Below are 17,936 nucleotides of genomic sequence, written 5' to 3'. Positions count from 1 at the left end.
CCCCATTCCCGTTTGTTTCCACACCGAAGCGGCCAGATTTTACCGCCGACTGGGCGGCGGGCTTGTACTCTTTGCCCCCTTTTTATTCTTGTCGACTTCCCCTCCCTTCGTGTTCCCATTCCACAAGGGAGCAAAAGGCCGCCTCTTCTGATCATTTGGCGCTAACTATTGTTTACAACCTGCGTCCTTATAATCCCAACTAGACCAAGGCTGGGATAAAAATTGCCTTTTTTTTATATTTTTTTTAGTACACGCACGATTGAAGCTAGCTAGCTAGGTACCTATTTAGAAGGTACTCATACAAAGCCTGGTTCAAGCTCAAGTAGACCAGGGAGAAGGGAGGGGAAAAAATAGAAAAAAAAGAAAAAGAAAAATCATGGCCAGCCAGGCAAGCCAGGTACCAACACCTGCAACAGCGGGGTCTGCTCCCGCATCAGCCACCGCATCAAGCCAGACTGATGAGCGGAAAAGGCGGCGCCCAAGAGCGCAGGGCGCGTTAAAATCTCGAACAGGATGTCGCACTTGCAAGTAAGTCACGTTGGGCCATTCATTGGGTCATAACGAACTGTAGGTTATTGGCGGAAGAAAAAAAAAAAAATATGAAAAAAGAGCCGGGCTGACCTGTGTCATCTCTCCTTTTTAACCATTTTTGTCCTGCTACAGAAAAAGGCATCGCAAATGTGACGAGACCCGGCCCGGATGTCTTCAATGCTCCGTGTCTGGGTGGAAATGCGACTACCTGGATGATGTTAGCGCTCCGGCACAGGCTCCGAGCCAGTCAGCGACTGACGGGCGTATTGTTGCAGCGTTGGCCCAGTTTAATAACTACCCTCCATCCGCGAAGCCGCCTCTCGGGCCTGGTTCCTTGAACAGCCTTGTGCGGCCGCCGCCTAGCTTCTTGTCCCAGCTGAGCAGCGCCGAGAGCTCGGGACTTGCGCACTTCAAGTTCAACATGCAGATGGTACACCTGGCCAACAACGTGCCTGCGTTTGAGAAGACCCTGATCCGCAGCATATATACGGAGCCCGCAATCCGCCACGTCGGCATCGCGTCTTCGGTGGCCTTCAACCACGACCACTGGAACGGGACGTCGCCCATTACCCCCGATGTTCTCAGGAAGATCCTCTTGGGTTGCAACATGGCGATCCGGGAGCTGGGCAGGCCTGGAGACGCCTCGTCGTCTGCATCCTCACGGCCCCCGGAGCTTTCGTTACTCGTCGGCACGGTCCTTGCCGCCTGTTCTTGGCACCTCGGCGACTGCGACCAGCTGACCGGTCACCTGCGCGGGATGCTCCGGATCCTACTGGAGAAGCGCGGCGCAAAGCTGGTGGCGTCGGAGGACGTCGAGGCCGCCAAGGAGATCCCCGCCTACGAGATGAGCCGGCAAGCGACGCTGGGGGCGGCTTACATAACGTGGATCCGGGCGCTGGATAGGTTTTTGGCGTGGAAGCCCGAGGAACCGGCGGATGAGCTGGACGAGGTCATGCTCCAGCTGAATTCGCTGCTCGACCGGTCCAGGGAGCTCGACATGACCGAGGCGGGCTACAAGGTTGTCTCGACGCACACTCATCGCTCTACTTTTACTTGGGACGTTGGTCGGCGGAGTTAAGGGCGAGGATGCATTATTGGGTTAGCTCTAGTCGTGAGATTACCGGGATTGCCTTGTTGAGATTGACCTTCTTTACAGGCCGGTCGCTTGCCCATTGTTGAGCTGTTTGGTGAACAGCAGACAGAAGAAGAAGAAAAAAGCAAAGGGACCTGGCAGCGCATCTTGCCGGGATACGATATCGACGTTGCCTCAGGATATCCTGGGCTTTTACCTGTCAGACAAGATAAGATAGATGCAAGTATTTTCTAGGGTATTGGAAATGACGACGACATGTGGTAAAACTTGGTATTATCCGCCATAAACTATGTACAGACCTCTCTTGTACTATGGTACGTAGTAGCTACCTTCGAAGTGTAAAGTTTCACAAAATTAAGGTTTAAATGTGCGAGCTCAAGCTGAAATTCTCCGGGACACAATTTGAGTTTTTTTTCTCTTTCTTTTTCTTTCTTTTGTGCTCAGTTGTGACCCCTGGTATCGAATCATACTGGTGTAATCGCTAGGTATGGGTTCATGCGCTGGACTACTTTCTATTGTACGTCCCTAGATAGAGAGGCATCCTGTAACCTGGTCTGCGACTTATAAACAGGACTTGAGTGCCAGGTGCCCTTTTATCCCAACTTATGATCAGCTTCCGCGGATTGAATAGATGATGGCTGATGGTTCCACTTGTGCATCGTACTTCGTAAAAGGCCGACGCATGATTCGACGGGTTAATTACATAGTAGGGATGGACCAGGAAGTAAACTCTCAGAGGTTTGAACGGGCTCAGGTATGGGTGGACTGTGGAGTAACACACGGTGGCACTAAGAAGATCAATGGGGGGAAATTATGGGGTTGGTTCATCCATCGATACTACTTCGCACACATTATCAGAAGATATGCGTACCACACTACTGCACATATAGATATGTTTTATGTCCTCAGTCATTGATATGACTATCCCTCGAGCGCAATCCACATCGTCGGCCCGATGCGGTTCAGTCTCCAGAGTACCTGTGACCACTATGGGCCCCTACGAATAACAAGGCACCCATGGCTCCACGTTCTCGGGATCCGCAACCAATTAGTCAGTTGTCTCCATCGCGATGCGAACCCAACCCCGCACCCACTTTAGGTGTTGGGTGGTACAAAAAGGTGATGAAGATGCAGAGATGTACTCTAGCGCCGCTCGAAGCACAGATAGTCTGCAAACCAGCTTGTCAGACTTGCCAGAACAGGTCCAGAGTACCGACAGTAGAAGAGCTTGCACACCTACGAATAGGTACGGACGGCATGGCCTTGCCTTGGCCTGCGTAAGTCCTACTGCGCCCTGGTGGGAACGAAATAGTCAATGCCGAACGGTGGAGGGCCGGCAAGACTTGGGTTGTGCAAGGCCCATGAGAGGGAGAGAGAGTCAATCGTCGCGAGTTTGGCCAGCTGACCACGAAACAAACCTGGCATGCCTGACTTGATAACGCTCCATAGTCCAAGGTGACTGACGAAACGAACAAATGCATTTGTCGCCAAGCTAAAACCTTGCTCCTCCACGCAGCAAGCAGCACCAGTAGCCGTGTATCGTTTTCTGGCTTTGTTGGGCACCAAAACCAATGGCGCCGTTGCTAATTGCGGTGCAACAACCAGGCAGGCAAAAAGACGACATGGGCCGGCCCAAATCCCGGGCTTAAGCCTTGATTGATCAATTGGGCTTGCTGCAGATTTCTTTTTCCGATTTCATACACTACCATACCTTTGCTTTTTTTTTTTTTTTGTTTGCCTACCAATCAATAAGACTTTCGCGCTCAGTATTACGGTTCAATTCACCCAGCCTTTCCGACACGTGCATTGTGTTGCAACTTTTGAGTGGTCGCGTCATCATCGCGTTTGGGTTGGGGTTCAAGGCACCTAAAGCCAAGGTAGCCATCCCACTGGGCTGGCGAGTCTTAGCGCCCAAACGCGCGGGGGGTGGTACAGTTGAGACACCGTGATAGGCGCTAGGTTATTTTGCTGAACTCAGCCGAAAGATGGCGCCTCGCAACCCTGAACTGCCGCCGACGCCCTTGCGCCATCCACAACCGCAGAGGCCGACAATTCCGCGCCTGTTCTCCAGGCTTTCCCACGCCTCAAAGCGGTCTTTCCGCTCATATTCTTCATCCTTCGAGGCCGACGACGAACGTTCAGGAAGCGATTCGCGATCCCAATTCGAATCCGACTCCGAATCCGACATGGATACCTCGACGGAAAGGGGACATAGCCGTCGGCGCTCGTACGGTGGCGAACAATATGCAGACGAGGACACGAGGCCGACGAGCGAAAAAGAGCTTGCCGGCTGGTATATGTATTCCTTTGCTGCGGAGACGTATGTGATCTGCGGTAGGCTCAATCAAACCATATCATATACAATGTCATTTCTTGGGTTCGGGTTATCTCGGCCCAGATTTAGAGCGTGCTGACCCAGACGTGTTTGTTGCAGCTATCGGCTCCTTTATCCCAATCCTGCTTGAAAGTCTTGCGCGCGAGAATGGTGTCCTTCTCAAGGATAAAACATCGCCCTGTAAGGCAAGTTACGACAAGACCCCAGACGGCGGAAATGACGACAACCAGTGCGTGGTCCACGTCTTGGGCATGGAGATCAACACCGCCAGCTTTGCCATGTATACATTTAGCGTCAGTGTCTTGTTGCAGGCACTATTGGTCGTGAGCATAAGCTGCGCTGCAGATCACGGTAATTATCGCAAAAAGCTACTTTTGGCATTTGCTTGGATTGGCAGCTTCAGCGTCATGGCATACATATTCGTCAGCAAGGATATCTATCTACTTGGCGCAATTCTCGCCATAATCTCCAACACCTCGTTTGGCGCCTCTTTTGTCTTGCTCAATTCGTTTCTCCCCTTGTTGGTTAGGCACCATCCAAGGGTTGAGTACGCGGAGCCGGCGACCAATGACGACCTCGACTTCGAATCAGAGGATCAAATGCGGAATTCATCCTCGCACCTCCTAGCGGATGAGCATGACGACCACTATGCGTTGTCTAGGATCCACACCAAGGAAGAGCTCACCTCGATCGAATTGCAGCTATCGACCGAGATCTCAGCCAAAGGCATTGGTATTGGCTACTGTGCTGGCCTGTTTGTGCAATGCATTGCCATCGCCATCGTGTTCAAGCTCAGAAACTCGACCTGGTCTCAGAGGGTCGTGTTATTATTTGTCGGAGCCTGGTGGGCTATATTTACTATCCCTGCTGCAATGTGGCTCAGGCCAAGACCGGGGCCTCCGTTACCAGCGGCAGCAGAATCGAGCCGTGGTGGCGTCGCAGCTTTTATTTCTTATACTTTATACGCATGGAAGGCACTCTTTCGTACTGTCTCTCTGGCACGGCGTCTGATAGACATCGTGCTGTTTCTAGGCGCCTGGTTTCTTCTTTCAGATGCCATCGCGACCACGTCGTCCACGGCCATCTTGTTCGCCAAAACACAGCTACGTATGGAGCCTTGGGCACTCGCCATGATCAACGTGATCTCAACAACAGCTGGTATAGCAGGTGCATTTTCTTGGGCCTTCATCTCGCGGCGACTCGGGCTCAGACCGCATCAGACGATCCTAGCGTGCATAGCACTGTTCGAGCTTATTCCGCTATATGGACTGATGGGCTACCTCCCGTTTGTAAAGAACTGGGGCGTTCTAGGCCTTCAAAAGCCGTGGGAGATGTTCCCGCTCGCGGCGGTATACGGATTCGTGCTGGGAGGACTGAGTGGATACTGCAGATCCTTGTACGGTGAGCTGATCCCGCCCGGATCCGAGGCGGCCTTCTATGCGCTGTACGCCATCACGGACAAGGGCTCAAGTATTTTCGGTCCTGCGATTGTCGGAGCCATCATCGATGCCACAGAGGAGATTCGGCCGGCTTTCTGGTTCCTGGCCGCCATGGTGGGGCTTCCTGCACCACTGATTTATTTTATAAATGTCGACAGGGGCAAGGTCGAAGGTGAGAGGCTTGCTGCGGTCATTGAGGGCTATCGGAGGCATGAAGATGAGTCTTTCGACGACGGTCGTTTCCAAAGCGATGATGACGAAGGCCGAGGGCCTATTCTTGGGGGTCGCGACGACGAAGATGACCATGACACGGAGCGTGAAGTCGGGGGGATGTAGACGTGTTTTTTTTGATTTACGGGGACATTTTCAGGGTTCATCTCGATATCTATGTATAACAATATGGGGTGGTCTCAATTTGTGGACAACATTATGTCTTAATTTTTGCATAGCGATGGCGCTTTATTCAAGGGGATTTTGCCCCCCGCGTACTATTTACAATATTTCGCGTTGTATAAGAGCGGGTGGATGACGACGGATAGTGTTCATACGTACGCCATGGCTGACACGAGTTACGTGCTGTAGTGAGCTTACTGACCAGCTTGCCAGCTTCAATTGCCAGCGGCGACGCCTTCATGGCTAGAACCAGGAAATACCCAAATAAGGAAGGCCTTTGATGTCAGCTAGCGGGTCAATAATGCCGCCGACAATTCACGAACCAGTGTCAAGGGCCCATGTTTGATTGGATCTTTTGCTTGGTGATCCTTCCCACTTCTTGCGAGATTATGACAAGGGGGACAAAGTGGGCGGGCCAACCGAGCTCAGAAGTTCGGTCATCCCAAAAAAGAGTCCGAAGCGATCGAATGCGCAAGCACCCACTTTCCAACCTACTGCTTTAAGACTTTTGCGACAGAGCAACCGCCAATCTGTTGCTTACCTAGGTACCTACTTGCAGCCGAGCCTCTTCGCATCATCGACAACCCATTTTCCAACTGGTATTTTCGGCCCCCCATCAATTGCGCTGCTTGCTTCACATCTGAGAAATAAACAGACAAAAAGGCGCAAAGAGAATAAATAAAAAGCGAGAAAAAAAAGAAAAGCAATTATAAATAATTTTACCGGAAAGACAATTATCCTTTTGTGGGGGTATTGCGCAACGGGATAAATCTTGGATGGGTCGTCACAGGTGCGGTACAGTCGCCCCAGCCACCTTCCTTCTGCGCCGACGATTCGCCTCTGCCACACGATTTGTTCTTGGGAAAACGGTTCCTACTTTTTTTTTTTCTCATCATTCACCAACACCGCCAGGAGAATTGACTTTTTCCGACTAATTGTCTGGCTTTTTGTATCACATCGCCAGAGCGACGGCAGAGCATCCGAGATTCTAATCTTGCCCGCTTGATTTGCTTTGCTACTAGCCCGACCAGTCGGTCGCTCGACAGACAGCTTCCATCCGGTGGAGCTTTCATTCGACGCGTTTGCTGCCCCGGCGACCAAATACCAACGCCGCCGATCTCGCTTGACAGCACTGCTTTCGAGGCCCGGCCGAGCATCTCATCAATTCAGAAAGAGGCCGACTAGCCTTTCGCCCCCGAATACCTCGAACGCGTCCACAGCTCCCACTATCACGCGCGAAGTTGCTTAGCATTGGCACAAGTCGGGTCTGTCGGCCCCACGCGCCAACACCGTCAACAATAGGAAGAAGAAAAAGACAAAAACGAAACGCAATTAAAGGCAGCACATCCTCCTGAACCAGAGTCCGAAATGTCATCCTCCAAAAAGCGATCGCGAACCGATACCGTGGATGACACGCGTGCCGATTGCCCCTTTGAGGCTCGGCTCGTCGATCCCAAGGAGAAGGAGCTTAAGACCCAAAAGAGACACAAGGCCGGCGGAAATGAAGAGGAGGATGTCGAGGCGTGGCGTAAGAGGTTGACGCAACTCTCCCCTTTTGCGCCGACCGGGAAGTTCAAGACACACGAGACCATGGACGTACCTTATGCTATTGAGCCTGCTAAGAAATGGATGGATATGACGAGATACAACAGCTTTGTTTGTGAGTCTGAAGCCCCGACGCTGTAGATTGGGTATGTTATACATTGCTAACAAGCGGACTCTGACGCAGTAAATGGCGTCAAATATTTCAGCGAAGGGTTCATCTTCGTTGCGAACGAGTCTTCCATCGAGCGTATCAAAGCGACCGAAAACAAGGGCCAACCCGTAGTCAAGTCGAATACAGATGAGGATTGGGTCGCACGGATTCTTGAGATTCGAGCCAGCGACGAGCATCACGTATACGCCCGCGTTTACTGGATGTACTGGCCAGACGAGCTCCCTGAACACACGGTAGATGGAAAGAAATTTCCCAAAGGCCGGCAACCATACCATGGCCGAGCCGAACTGATTGCTTCAAACCACAGTATGGCCCCAACAACCCCCTCAGGCAACATGTATGTCGCCAAGGTAGCTAACAAACCATCGCAGTGGACGTTATCAATGTGGTGAGCGTAACCAGTCAGGCACAGGTGAACCAGATGATCGAAAACGACGACGACGACACGCAAGGCGCGCTATACTGGCGACAAGCGCTTGATGTCAGGACAAATGAATTATCGGTACGTTCACAACCCGGAAAGCTCGCTGTTTTGCAGCTGGAAAGCTAGCTAGGCTCGGAAATATGTTTCAATGGCTGACCGGTGGCTTTCGGGATTGTAGACTGTCGAGACGATATGCAGCTGCGGGCAACCAGCAAACCCAGATAACATACTGATTGGATGTTCCAAGGAGAACTGTGGGAACTGGCTGCACCAGGATTGTCTGATTCACGACGCTCTGCTTAAGACATGGGAGCGCCTCGGTGCTGACAAGCCATATGTTGCGGTGAAGGAGGAGACAAAGGAGACGCGACGGCCGCTGAGCCCAACGGAGCCAGGCGCGGCCGCATCAGCCCAGCAATCTATTGATGTCAAGGCGACGAGTATCAAAGATGTGGAGATCAAGATGGATGATGTCAAGACGGACGGGCCGATAGTCAAAACTTCCGAGGAGCCCGCGAGCTCCGTAGCACCATCCGAGACGCCAGTTCCGAGGGCCAGAAGGGGCACGTCGACTCCAAATCCCACGCCGGTCCCGCAGAAGGGAGGCAGAGGCAGGGGTAGGGGTAGGAGGAAGGCGGACAAGCCGTATGAGGGGCACTTTGAGGCAAAGACAAGGATGGATCTCACCCCGCCAGTGATCGAGATCACAGATATGAGAGAATCAATTGTCGGCGGCCAAAAGTCATGGGAGGAGCCCATGGACTGCCTGATATGCAAAAAGCGGATTGTCTAGCTGGTTCGTCGGATTCCGGCTACTGCTGTCCCAGCGATTTGTTTCGGAGTTTTTGGCAAGGATGTTGAGCGAACGCAGCGGACCGAGAAGGAATTTCTGGAGGTCCATGAACTTATTTCACGAGCGGAGTTGGCCAGACCTTTTCACAGGGCTGCTGGAAATTCGTCCTGATCTGGATGAACTGTACAGGATTGTGGATACTGGGCCTCTTCTTTTTTTTTTCTTCTTTTTTTTTTCTGGATGTCAGTGGGAACAGGAGTCGAGGTCGGAGATTTTGTATTCGGACTGGGCAATGCTTGTTATATGCCTGATTTGGAAGAAGAAAAAAACAACAAGCTTAAGCTCTTGCGGGCTCTTGAGAGCCTCGCTAATTTCTGTCTATTGGCGCTCTTATCCTTGTCCGCAGCATGTTAGCGGTGCTTTTTGTTAATTGTCATTTGCTGGTTCTCAGCCTGTCCTTACTGTTACTGTCGCCTGCCATCCACTTTGCAATGGTGCCGCAGGATGGAGCTCTTGTTCAAGATGGTAAAAGAGTGTAATTAACTGAGACCTTATCAAAGTTTACACATTTAACAGTACAACATATCCTTGACTCTTCGTATAGCACTAATCCTGGATGTCAGTGATGGCTGGTCCGTGCATACCCCGAACCCTGCCCCTCCCGCGCATTTCGCAGCAGTGGAAGTCAACCGCACCCCCTGCGAGACAGAGGGGTAGAAGCCAGCTACCCTGTAGGCATCAGGACTGCGCGACCTTGTATTGACGACAAGCTCTCCACCTCCATCTTTCGGTTCTCAATTGTTCATCCTGCAATTGACCAAAGATTGCCAAGCCGCCATATTTCTCACCGAGAGACTCAAGCTACAAGTTGAAAAACACCTCGCTGTCAAGGCAGACAGCAGACTGCTAAGATGGCTGCAGACCCTTTCGATTCGGCGCTGTAAGTGTTCAACTGTCGCCATGTGCACTGCGCCATTGAGTCTATCAAAACCCCCCAGCATCCCGAGACTACTGTTTCGTAGCCTCTCACTCCCATCTTGTTCATTTCGAGGGATTACAGAGCTGCTTAATCTTCCCAAAAATGGTGATCAGGCAAGACTTTTCTAACAGCATGTTGTACAACCCCGCTACCACAGGGACCTCCTCCGGCGCCTCGATCCGAAGCATACCACACGGCACTTAAACGGCCTCATGACCATCGTGCCCGACCTTACTGAAGATCTGCTCTCGTCAGTCGACCAGCCGCTCACTGTACGGCGCTGTAAACAAACGGGCCGTGAATACCTGCTGTGCGACTACAACCGCGATGGCGACTCGTACCGCTCGCCCTGGTCCAACGAGTTCGACCCGCCGCTCGATGACGGTCCCGGGGGTCTGGGTGGTGTCGGTCCCCAGGGCGGCAACGAAGGTGCCGGCGAGCTAGGTGTCCCTGGCGAGAGGGTCCGCAAGATGGAGATCAAGGCCAACGAGGCCTTTGACGTTTACCGGGACTTGTACTACGAGGGCGGCGTATCGAGTGTGTACCTCTGGAACCTGGATGATGGATTTGCAGGCGTAGTACTGTTGAAGAAAGGTGCGGTGCTACTTTGAATGGCTTGCTTCCTCATTGCACCGGCGACGGGGCACGATGCTTCCAGATTTCGACATGACAATACTGACGAGATACGATCATGCACACCATAAACTACAGCGGCTCCTCAAGGCGGCAGCAATGAGGGCGTTTGGGACTCTATCCACGTCTTTGAGGCGAGCGAGCGTGGCCGCTCAACAACGTACCGGCTCACTTCGACCGTGATACTCACCCTCTCGGCGGGTGGCGGTGACTCGGCGCTCGGCGATATGAACCTGAGCGGAAACATGACGCGGCAGTTGGAGCAGGACATGCGAACGGCCGAGGGAGACGAGAGCCACATTGCTAATCTGGGTCGGCTAGTCGAGGACATGGAACTCAAAATGCGGAACCTGCTACAGGAGGTCTACTTTGGCAAGGCCAAGGACGTCGTGGGCGATCTTCGCTCGCTCGGCAGCCTCAGCGAAGGCCAGAGGGATCGCGACGCGCAGAGGGAGATCATAGGGAGCATGCAGAGGTGATGAAACCTGCAAGGGTGATTGGGCACCAGGGTGGTGGTCTAGACGAGTATGTTTTTTGATTTGACCGCAACGAAGGGGGATGCGTTGGGTGGCACGGAGGCTGGTTTCTCTTTTACCCCCCGAGAACAACCATGCGATAGAACATGGGATGGCTGCTGTATTTGTCACTTCCGTAACGAAGCGTCATGATGAAGACACAAAAAAGGCAAATGATGATGACTACACCAAAGTTACAGAGGGGATGTATGGATGCGAGAATTTGGATGCAGTCTGGTCTGGCAAGGCATTGGCCGAGAGACAAGGAAAAAGAAACTATCTAATGCAAATTGGGTCGGATGGCCTGGCTTGTCTGGTCAGGCCAGCCGAGCTTGGAAGCTGTGTTGCAACTTTCAAATATCCCTAGGCTATATTGGGAGAAACATTATCGTGCGTCAAAACCAATGAGATTCGAACGGGAAATCTGGGTTGATCTCCGGAGTAAAAACATAGGATATAAATCCGGGGTTTTATCATTGTTCACTGTTCGAGTATGGGAATTTTGGGGCTGGGCTTTACAGGGTGGCATTGGATGCAACGACTATGAAGTAACTTTTTTTTTGAGAAACCCCCACGCTCCGTCTTTCCAAGTTGTACCTACCGACCAGGTTAACAAAGTCAAGGTACCTTGGAGTTGTATGTCCAATTTAGCCATGCAGCTTGCTGCAACGTATAGCCTTGATTGACATTGCAGTCCATATTTACTACCCTACACCGTGCCGGGCTACATGACACAGTCCGCGGAGATGGTGCCTGCAGATTTCAGGTACCATCGAGTTCGATTTAGGTAGGTGTGTAATCAATCCGTCCCAACATGGTGGATCGGGCATTTGTTTCCTTTTTTTCTTCTTCTTCTTTTTCTTACATTCGTTGTAATTTTCTTCCACCGATCCTTACATCGCGGCAACACGAGCATGAATAATGAATGAAATCTCGACTTCCAGGTGGCAGTAGCGCCGTTCACTTTCTGCCTGCCGGGCTTGACTGTCCTAGTGAAGAAGCCAGGAAATAAATCCCGGGCGGCAATATCACACTATTCTGGATGGGCTGCTGCTCCCCTGGTTCTTGTACGGCAAGTGGGTAAAGAGTGACAATTAAGGCATTGTTATTCGTTAATAACTCCCCGAAACGGTGGAGGAGGAGGGTCCTGATGCTCGGTACCACGTTGCTAGATCTAATAGCTCTTAAAAGCAATAGACGTCAATTTTTGTTGCGGATATGGCGAGCATCCCTGTGGAACTTAGGAAAAAAAAAAAAACACCCCCGGAGTCCTACCATTAGATAGTAGATACTTACTCTTTTAGGGCAATTCGCTAATTAGTCGTGATGCTTGCTTTGCTGACTTTTTTTCTTTTTTCTTTTTTCTTTTTTTTTTCTTTTCCCCTGCTTTTCCTTCTGCCGAACCAAAAGAACTGACCGACAATGAAGATCTCATCTCAAGGTTTCGATAGTTTTTCATTACTTGTCCCAAATGTCATTGAATGGATCTTGCGTGGGCAACAACACACTCAAGACACTATAACCTCAGCTTGCCCATCCCACGTACTACGTAAAGTATATCTGCCTTGGGTAAATATAAACCAGAGTAGACTAAAAGGGGAGAAAAAAAGACAAGATGAAAATAATGATCAAAGAAAAGAAGAAAAAAGATAACAGCCATCAACTAGTCGACCAGGGAACCCAGCCTAAACTATTTGATCGATGGGGTTTGAGCCTGTCATTGTATATCTTATGGACCTAACAATCAAACGTCTATCTTCTATTCTCTCTATTGTTATTCTAGCGTAAATTGATGTGTTTAAAGCAAAAAGCTAAATGAGCGAGGTAAATTGAGAGAACGTCGGATGGCGTGACATGACGAAAAGGCGCATGCACTTGTGTTAGACCCATCCAACCAAGAGACTGCGGTAAAGGGTTCTTGGTTCATCGTCGCAGATTACCGACAAGGTGTCAATTTGTCCGATGTCTTTTTTTTTTTTCGTGTCCTCTCTCTTGTTAGATCATATAGTGTACAAAGTATTGGCATCAAGAAGAACCACGGTTAGGCTGCCTCGCAATCAATCATGGTCATTAGAGGGTTAACAAACATGCACATAAACCCCTCCGGACCAACCCCTCTTCAGCCGGGGGTGTTACAGGGTCCTTGTCGTTTCTGTTCAGGTTCAGGACGGTGGTGAGGAAACGGCCACAACCGCAGCAACCGTACTACGGGCAAAACTTTGCGGATAAAGCTGCCGGACAGAGAAAAAAACTTAAAAACTTCTAGAAGCAGGGGCAGAATCCTTTCCAGGTTGATTAATTAAGCGAGGAACGACAATGTGCTTGCCTAAAGCCCCTACCGGTATGAGGGGCGTGTTTGGTGATGGACCATTAAAAAGGAAATTCAAGTGTAGAAAAAAAGTTCGACTGCAGCTTTATTTTATTGCAGTATCCATCCACATATTCGACATGCTAGGTGTCATGGACATGAACCCCTGAGACGGGAGTAGAGTGGATCCCCTAAGACTGGCAATTGCACACCTCACCTTACCCCTGAAAAAAGACCTCTGCAGGGGTTACACAAACTCCACCCTGAGCGGCGGCGGGTTGCATTTGCGTATTGTAATTACATACGGCAAGAAACAAGCCCGTACTTGGCATGGGGTGTGTGTGTGGAAAGGTTAGGAACAGCAGCGGGGTTCATGGGCGTACGTAGGCTCGATGATGTTGTTGAATCAACGTTCACTGCGCCAGACTGAAAAAAAAAAAGAAAAAAAAACCAACGAAGGAAAACCCGCGCGAAAGGGGAACTGAGCGCTTAATTTCTCTGCAGGGACGGAATAATCTTTCCGCGGTCGATGGGTGGAAATTCCTTCTCTGTTTGTTTCATGTAGCGCCTCGCCTGCATGTTTGTTCGTGGTGGAAATTTCATGTACCGGTAAAATAAGGTAGGTAGCTAAGGTTTAGCTTTGGTATGTACCGTACACCTTGGTAGCTTGTGTAGGTAGGTACCTTACCTACATGTCAGCCAAGGTCATGTTTAGTCCCGCTTGGCTCGGTGAGTACCTTTGGGAAGCTATTCGGGGTTGTGTGTCAAAATATTACTGTGTGTAATTGCAGCGAACATCATCATTGAAAGCTAACCTTGTTTTCTTTTGGCTAGTTTTGGTCAAGAAAGAATTTGATCTTCCAAGATTGCGACGCGGCGGCGGCTACCTGCATTGGTGATCTGAGACGGGAAACCGGATGCGATGGAACCATCTGCCGACCGGTTGCGCGGACAAAGCCCGTTTCTTGCACTTGCCGTATTGGCGTGCTTTGTACACATGGCAAATTGTCTTCCAGCTCGCTCTAGCTTTTCTAGTGAGCATTTAAAAAAGTGCCGGTGCTTGTCTGGTTTTGTTCTTTTTTTTTTCTTCTTTTCCTTCGTTGGCACCAGCGCAAGGTATTGATGTCAGTCAGTCAGATCATGACCTGTCAGCAATCAGGCCACCTGCATGGTTGGGACGACACGCACGCAGGAAAAGCCTTCACCCGTAGCAACTGGGTTGATATTTGATAACACATCAGTGTTTTCTCATTGCGAAATCATTCTTCCTTTTTGGGGGTTACATGAAAGCTCCGCAAAGCGAAGTAAGTCACTGAGAATAGCGAGTGTACCGTCCACGTCTTCAGGCCGGGCTTGCTCCGTACCAAGTGGGGCCACCGACAGGCCCTGGGATAATTTACAGACCAGGTCGGCGGACGTCTCAGACCCCAAAAAAAAAAAAAAAAAAAAAAGCTGGACCTTACGAATAGATAAAAAGAGAGAAAAACGCGCATTGAAAGAACAAGACACAATTTGAGATCCTCGTGCTCGTCATTACCTATGCTGGACTGAACCAAAGGCCATGCTATGCTGGTGGCCCCCGGATTACCGGTAATTAGAAGTAGAAATCAAGAGGATTCTAGCCCTTCCCAAACAACCTAACAAAGGCGTGTGCCCTCTCTCCTTTCTACCTTGCATAAAAGGATCCACTTGAGGCCTCTTCTCCTTGCTACGAGCCCTTGTCCTTCTTTACATCCTCTGCATGACCGACACCCTGTCCTTGACGTCTCTGATCAGCCTCTCCCCTGCTGTGGAGGGGAAGCCTGGGCTGCCATACCTTGCTTGCCATATACTTTCATCCGTACCATACATACCTAGGTACACCTACCTTGGGTAGATGCCCAGGTACTACCTCGAACCTCTCCGCGAACCCTTACCTAATCCAACTGCTACCCAACCTCGAGCGCCGATGGTCTCCAAATCATCCCACACCACACCACACGCCCACACCTTGCCAACATTGATTGTACCCAGTAAACCTCGTTGATTGACATTATAGTCTTTTACCCGGTTTATTCGGCACATTGCCTCTCGCTTTCTGAATTCCCTCGTCAGAAAAGTTTTGATTTATTTCATTTGGAATTCTCTTGCTTATTTGCTTTCTACTCTCCCAAAAGGACCACCCGATCCCGTCCAGCCGTTCGCGAAAAAAAGACCTTCGCAATTTGGTGCCTGGGTACTTGTGGCTACTAGACAACACATATTCTTTACCACACTTGACCAGTCACGTCCGGTCCCCCACGCTCGAGCAAGCACATACAGCTCACCGACTCGCTGCCAGAAGAGAAAGAAAAGAAGAATAAAAGGAGGGGGGAAAGAGAAACAAAATAAAAACAAGCTGCAAAGAAAGAAAAAAAAGGCAACACAGCTACACATTCACGATTAGACGAAAAGATTCCATTCACAAAAGAACAAGCCATCGAAGCAACAAACCCCGATCGGGCTTCGACGCCCACCCTTTACCTCTCGCATTACCACCACTCCCGCAAGTTGCTGCATCCTCCCCAGCGAGCATCGCGCCACAACAACCATGGCTGAGAAGCCTTCGGTTCTCATCATTGGCGGGTTGGGATACATTGGTCGGTTCCTGGCTCTGCACATCCATAAAAATGGCCTGGCTTCAGAAGTGAGGGTAGTGGACAAGGTGTTGCCTCAGCTGGCCTGGCTCGCTCCTGAATTCAAAGATGCTTGCGCCGGAGACAAATTCGTGCAGGCAGATGCAAGCAGAAAGGGTAAGTTTCCATGCCACACCTAGATCCCTTTGGTTCCTAGAAATGCCCCTGGAATTAGTCTGGAAGCTTACACTGGGACCTTTACCCCGCAGAGTCTATGGCGCGTATATTTGACCGACCAGACGGGAAAGAGTGGGACTATGTGTTCAACTGCGGAGGCGAAACCAGGTACTCGCAAGAAGATGAGGTTTACAAGTTGCGCTCGCTGGGCTTATCACTCGCCCTCGGCAACGAGGCAGCCAAACGCAAAATCAAGGTGTTTGTCGAGCTTAGCACCGGAATGGTGTACAAGCCCGACTCACAGCCAAGCAAAGAGGGAGACAAGCAAAAGCCATGGAGCAAGATTGCTGTGTTCAAGCAGCAGGCCGAGGAGCAACTGGCAAAGATTGAGGGGTGAGTTGATTTGCGGATAGAGAGCCTACTCTAACGTGAGCCTTGGTTAGACAAACATCTAACGAACCCGCTATGCCACAGTTTGAATCTCGTGATCGCCCGTTTGGCGCACGTCTACGGACCCTATGCCTCTCAGTGGGTTGCGACGGCGCTCTGCATGGCGCGCGTGTACAAGGAGAAAGATGAGGAGATGAAATGGCTGTGGACAAAGGACCTGCGCACAAACACGGTCCACATAAGTGACGTTGTTCGGGCACTGTGGGACATGGCTTCGTGGTACGATGCTGGCAAAAAGGGTTGGGACAACAAAACAATGGGCGAGGTTGTAACCTTCAACGTGGTTGACAAAGGTGTCACAACCCAGGGTGTCATGGCCGAGTTGATCGGAGACATATTCGGTATCCAGACTGGCTTCCAAGGGCAGCTGATCAGCACATTTGCCCGGATGAACATGGACAGCGTCGTCGACGACGTCAACGACAACATGCTGGGACCATGGGCGGAACTATTAGAGCAAGCAGGCATCGGCAGACCGGGTCCTCTGACTCCATTCATGGAGAAGGAGCTTCTCAAGGACACGGACCTCAGCATGGACGGCTCTCGACTCGAGACGGTGCTTGGATTCAAATACGAGAAGCCCAAGATTACCAAGGAATTACTCGAGGAGGTGATCGAAAGCTACAAGAAGATGAACTGGTGGCCGGCTTGATTGGGGCCAGTACAGGCATAAAAAGCCACAAGAGATGACAAGGTGGACAAGGCGCAACGCAATACGATGCGGCTTCGCGCAGAAAACAAAACAAAAAAGAGATTCTTCGGCCGAGGCAGGCCGTTTTTGGAGCGTGTCATGAGTTGAACCTTTGTGACATCCTCAACTGGAGTCAGATAGTCTAAGCCCTTGAGCCGATTCAAAGGTCAACACTGTAACCGTGAGAGGACAGAATCGCGCCATATTGGACGCAAGAAAAAAAACAAAAACAAAAAAAAAAAAAAAAAAGTATTTCGCCAGAGTGTAAAGGGGTGGTGGTGGGGAAATACTACGTTTGAACTCATGACAAAAATAGGAAAGGCGAAGCACAGGAGTGGCGATGAGAAGGTAAATCAAAAGTAGCGAACCGCTCTCGGGTCGTCATGACAGCAAGGCTTCCGCTGGCGGTATAGCATATATTTATTGTACTTTTGGCCCTGACGGGGCACTTGGGCTGAGTTGGCTCATTGCTATTGCTCATACTGTAGCCGATCTGCCGTGTATATTTAGGATATCCGCTTTTGTTTCTTTTCTTTATTTTTGTTATTTTGTCGTCCTTTTTTTTCTTCTTCTTTTGACTTTCTTTTCCTCATTATCCCCCCCTTTATTTCTTAATATTTGGCTTTAATATCCCATGTTCTATGCGGTTTTCTCCGTCCTCGGTATAATACCTTTGTTGTCATCTCATCTGATTTGTTCTTTCTCTTTGGGTTTATACCACATCTGTTTTCTTCCCAGCCATTCAAACATATGCCTATTACGTAGTTGGGCGACCTAATATCTAAAACTACCTAAACTCGCTTAAAAAATAAAATAAAATAAAATAAAATAAAAGTCGCATCTATTTTTTGCGATCTTGTCATG

At 50.3% G+C, this 17,936-nt stretch overlaps 5 protein-coding genes across 5 annotated transcripts; all 5 read left to right on the top strand.

The window, feature by feature from the left end:
• Positions 1-33: 33 nt before the first annotated feature.
• Positions 34-2,130, top strand: PgNI_06312 (uncharacterized protein). The gene is made up of 2 exons (XM_031126336.1): positions 34-528; positions 664-2,130. The coding sequence occupies exons 1-2, from the start codon at positions 377-379 to the stop codon at positions 1,607-1,609; spliced, it is 1,098 nt and encodes a 365-aa protein (XP_030982232.1). The 5' UTR covers positions 34-376; the 3' UTR covers positions 1,610-2,130.
• A 1,479-nt stretch (positions 2,131-3,609) lies between these two features.
• On the top strand, positions 3,610-5,885 carry PgNI_06311 (uncharacterized protein; the record flags this gene model as incomplete). The annotated part of the gene is made up of 2 exons (XM_031126335.1): positions 3,610-3,958; positions 4,059-5,885. 2 exons carry the CDS (start codon positions 3,610-3,612, stop codon positions 5,732-5,734), a joined length of 2,025 nt encoding a protein of 674 aa, XP_030982229.1. The 3' UTR covers positions 5,735-5,885.
• A 782-nt stretch (positions 5,886-6,667) lies between these two features.
• On the top strand, positions 6,668-9,255 carry PgNI_06310 (uncharacterized protein). Its single transcript, XM_031126334.1, has 4 exons — positions 6,668-7,451; positions 7,521-7,814; positions 7,880-8,010; positions 8,111-9,255. The coding sequence occupies exons 1-4, from the start codon at positions 7,160-7,162 to the stop codon at positions 8,723-8,725; spliced, it is 1,332 nt and encodes a 443-aa protein (XP_030982230.1). The 5' UTR covers positions 6,668-7,159; the 3' UTR covers positions 8,726-9,255.
• Positions 9,256-9,488: 233 nt separating this feature from the next.
• PgNI_06309 (uncharacterized protein) lies at positions 9,489-11,365 on the top strand. The gene is made up of 3 exons (XM_031126333.1): positions 9,489-9,665; positions 9,862-10,298; positions 10,416-11,365. The coding sequence occupies exons 1-3, from the start codon at positions 9,637-9,639 to the stop codon at positions 10,814-10,816; spliced, it is 867 nt and encodes a 288-aa protein (XP_030981812.1). The 5' UTR covers positions 9,489-9,636; the 3' UTR covers positions 10,817-11,365.
• Positions 11,366-15,172: 3,807 nt separating this feature from the next.
• On the top strand, positions 15,173-17,346 carry PgNI_06308 (uncharacterized protein). The gene is made up of 3 exons (XM_031126332.1): positions 15,173-15,931; positions 16,024-16,324; positions 16,406-17,346. The coding sequence occupies exons 1-3, from the start codon at positions 15,730-15,732 to the stop codon at positions 17,031-17,033; spliced, it is 1,131 nt and encodes a 376-aa protein (XP_030981811.1). The 5' UTR covers positions 15,173-15,729; the 3' UTR covers positions 17,034-17,346.
• Positions 17,347-17,936: the final 590 nt, after the last annotated feature.

The sequence above is a fragment of the Pyricularia grisea genome, chromosome I (genome assembly GCF_004355905.1).
Source record: "Pyricularia grisea strain NI907 chromosome I, whole genome shotgun sequence".
In the NCBI taxonomy this organism is placed as follows: domain Eukaryota; kingdom Fungi; phylum Ascomycota; class Sordariomycetes; order Magnaporthales; family Pyriculariaceae; genus Pyricularia; species Pyricularia grisea.
Note: the sequence above shows the minus strand (reverse complement) of the source record. Positions and strands in the feature narration are given on the sequence as shown.